Genomic DNA, 3608 nt, shown 5'->3' on the forward strand with positions numbered 1-3608 from the left:
AGCCTGAGACTGAGATAGGGCAGGACAGGAGCGTTCTCCCACGTCCGTGTCTGCCCTGACCCTTGCCTGCTCTCTCTAGGTGAAGCTTGACTTTGTGGCCCCAGCCACTGGCGCCCACAACTACACTCTATATTTCATGAGCGATGCTTACATGGGATGTGACCAAGAATACAAGTTCAGTGTAGATGTGAAAGAAGCCGAGACAGACAGCGACTCGGATTGAGTGTGGAGGCCTGTGCTCTTGCCTGGAGGGGTTGGACCTGAACAAAGAGCATGTCTGGGTCACAGTTGTGGACAGTAGGTCTGCTGGCATGAGGGCGGGCTGCCAGGCAGTGCAGGTGCACCCCAGGGCCCCTCCACATTTCCTCTTGCCACCTTGGCATCCAAGCTTTGGATCCGGTGTCTGTAGGTGTCGTGTAGCTGTCGTGTTAACTGGATAGCATTTTTAGGCATGTTCTTTGTTGTTTTATTAGGTGTTCTAATAAAATCAGTTGGAGAAATCATTCATCTTTGCAGTGATTCTATATTTTAGTTTCTTTGCTCTAGCCTAAGGCCCTTCGAAAAAGATTTTTTTCTCTTTAGCCACTGAACTTGCTTAAGGTACTTGTCGAGAATAAGGCTGCTCTTTAGTTGGGCCATCACCTGCAGCATGTCCGCTGAGGGGTTAGGCAGCTTCTTTTTAGTCGGTATAGCCTGGTCCCCATCTTGCTACCCATGTCAGCACACTGCTGGAACTAACAGAGCTACAGGGACAGATGACAGGGTAGGTTTTTCAAGATCTGCAGCGACACCCCTCACCCCAAGGAGACTCAGGAGGGGTTAAAACGTACCAGCTGGGTGTGTGACCCAATCTACACTGATACTGTGATCCAGGTCTGCACATCTTCGTCTTCAAATTTTTGCCTTGTCATTCTTTAGGAATAACTTCACATAAAGTTAGTTAGAAGATGATTCTGAGGGGGTAATTTCCCTAGGTCAGCAGTTTTCAAATGGCTTGGTCTTAGGACCCCTTCACAGTACAAAAATGAGGAACCCCAAAGAGCTTTTATTACCTAGGTTACATCCATTGATGTCAACAATATGAAAAATAAGAACAGTGCATTTAAAAAGTAACAATAAATTGTTAGTTTTTTTTTGAAAAATTACTTGTAAAACATCCAAGGAGAAGAGTGGCCTTTGATCTTTTTACAGACCTTGGTTCTGTCTGGTTTAATGAAGACTGGGACTCTCGTGTCTGCTTCTAAACCTCATGTTTAAATGAAGTAAAATGGAAGTAAAACTGGCTTTACATGTATATGCAGTTGTAAAAGAGAGGACATTTTAAATATCCTTTTCAGAAAAAGGCTTTTTGATACTACAGTGACTCTGTGAGTGGTCATTTCTTAAAGTTTCAGGTGGCACGTTGCCTTTACCAGTGTGCTGTTAAGACCCGTGGGTCTGTTTTATACCCCGAATGGGCCTCTTACCCATGAATGAGTCCCTAATGTCATGCATTAATCATTTGGAAAATATGGGTTCACTGACTCGTGTAGGTCTTCCAGATGCTGATCCATTTCATGACACAAGTCACATTTGTTAATGTCACCACTCACCTCATCAGAAGACTAAGTATTGGGGAGATGTCAAGCTCATGGTGGCAATACAGGTTTTCTGGAATTTAATTTTTGCTTGAAAGCTTTATCATTGGCAACACTATCAGTTTCTTTTGATATGAAAAGCTCATTAGTTTCCCAGAAAACATCTGCCAGGTAGCCAGTAACTTGCCACTACTCTCAAGTGAAAATAAATCAAGAACACAACTGATGCACCTGGTGACGTAGCTGTACAACTGCTTTTCCTCAAGAGCTGCAAGTCAGGGCACTTTCTGCATGCTGCGTCACAACATGGCCGTGTTCCTGGGGGTCAAGATCGAATGCAATTTACTTGTATTGGTTTATGAAGGACAGTCCTAAGTGAAGTTGCCAACACTTCTGCTGTGACAACAAGGAAGTGAAGACAAAGATTAGTTGGTGCCACTGCCATGGTTCCTGCCAAGGTGCCAACAGCTGACCTCAAGCCCCCTGAGAGGCTCGAGCCCCAGGGATGTGAGAACACATTTTACGCATTACCCCAGGTGCTGCCCAGCTGTCTCTACAACCTAAAGTCATGATCTCTGTGGTGTGAGAAATTAAGGCTGGAGCTTTAGGGGCAAGTCCTCATGTGGAAACCCACATAGAGTGGCTGACAAAACCTGAGTGGGAGGGAAGAACTGATTGCCTCTGACAGGGATTCTCTGCCTTGTCTCATTACCTCCCAAAGGAGCCCTGTCAGATATCTTTGCCTCACTGGCTCTCACCACAGAAACTCAGTACCAGATGGACTGTATCATGTACTGCGACCCCTCAGAGGGCCACAGGTGATCGTCTCTAAGATTTTTTTTTTGTCTCCTACCCAAGAACCAGTTTTCAGCCCCACTCGGAATGTACAGCCTGTGGGCAATAGCAACTCGCTTTTAGGGTGCATATACTCCCTGTTTATTTTCAGCATTCCCTGCAGGCACAGGAGATACTATGAAGGTTTTGCAGGGAAGCCGAGGTGTCTTCACTGCAAACCAGCTAACGTTAAATAATCTTCCACAGTCTTAAATGCAATGATTTACCCAGAAATGGGGAAGGCAGGACCGAATTCTTAAAAGGACTCACCATGAAATTGTTTTAAATGTGAATGTCCTGATGATATAAGCTAGGACGGATTATTTCTATAAAGCTTACAATTTCAGGAAGGTCTGAGATACACCCCCCAACATACAGATACAGTGATTACAAATGGTGTATTTACCCCCAAACTTTAACACTGAGCCCTAAAGTAAATCTGTGGCACAACCACAAGGTGCTGCTGTTCCATGGCTCTGAGCGGGGCCATGTCAGGAGGGACAGAGTGGCTCTGTGGCCCCGCATGTCTTCCAGGGCTAGGGGGACAAGCCAAGTTCATCGAAGGCCAGGGTGCTCCTCCAGGTCCCCCTGGGCAGGAAAAATCTTAGGACATTTTCTGGGGAGCCATGGTTCTGTCCAAAGTTAAGGTGGCTCAGAGGCCTTCTGGCCGCTGATACTTCCAGAAAGCCACCTCCCCATCATCGCTGCAAGAAGCCAGAAGCCCCTGCTCTTTGGGGTTCCAAGCCACACAGTTGACATCCTGGGGATGGGCCTGAGGCAGGTGGGCCGTCAGAGAGAAGGTAGGCTGCTGAGGGTCAGAGCCAGGATCCTCCTCAAACACTCGGATGGCATCATCCCCACAGGCTGTAGCCAGGGCCCCTGTCAACTGACACCTGGGAAGAACACGCTGTTAGTGCATGTGCTGGTGGCTCCACCCTCCCCAATCCAGCAAGTCAGGTACAAGGGCCTGATTTGACAAACCCTGGCCTGCTCTCTTCCCAAACTTCAGGCCTCAGCTGACCTCTTGCTGAAGAGCCCCCTAACTAACATAGAGCTATCAACATCCCCCTAAGTCTTGAAGAGCCACCATCCGGGTTTACCGTACTATAATTAACCTAAAGAATGGTATGGTCCTGAAGTGCACTTCTGTCATTTAGCATAAGCAATCTGCCTTGTCATGAAGTTTGCATAGCAACA

At 46.9% G+C, this 3608-nt stretch overlaps 1 protein-coding gene across 1 annotated transcript in view; it reads right to left on the bottom strand.

The window, feature by feature from the left end:
* Positions 1 to 1642: 1642 nt before the first annotated feature.
* The window catches only part of CIAO1 (cytosolic iron-sulfur assembly component 1), a 4887-nt gene continuing 2921 nt past the window's right edge, over positions 1643 to 3608 (bottom strand). The window contains exon 6 of the mRNA XM_023524345.1: positions 1643 to 3318. Within this exon, the coding sequence (XP_023380113.1) occupies positions 3064 to 3318 (255 nt within the window). The 3' untranslated portion in view covers positions 1643 to 3063. The remainder of the gene's footprint in view (positions 3319 to 3608) is intronic.

Source organism: Pteropus vampyrus, unplaced genomic scaffold, assembly GCF_000151845.1.
Source record: "Pteropus vampyrus isolate Shadow unplaced genomic scaffold, Pvam_2.0 Scaffold461, whole genome shotgun sequence".
Taxonomy (NCBI): Eukaryota; Metazoa; Chordata; class Mammalia; order Chiroptera; family Pteropodidae; genus Pteropus; species Pteropus vampyrus.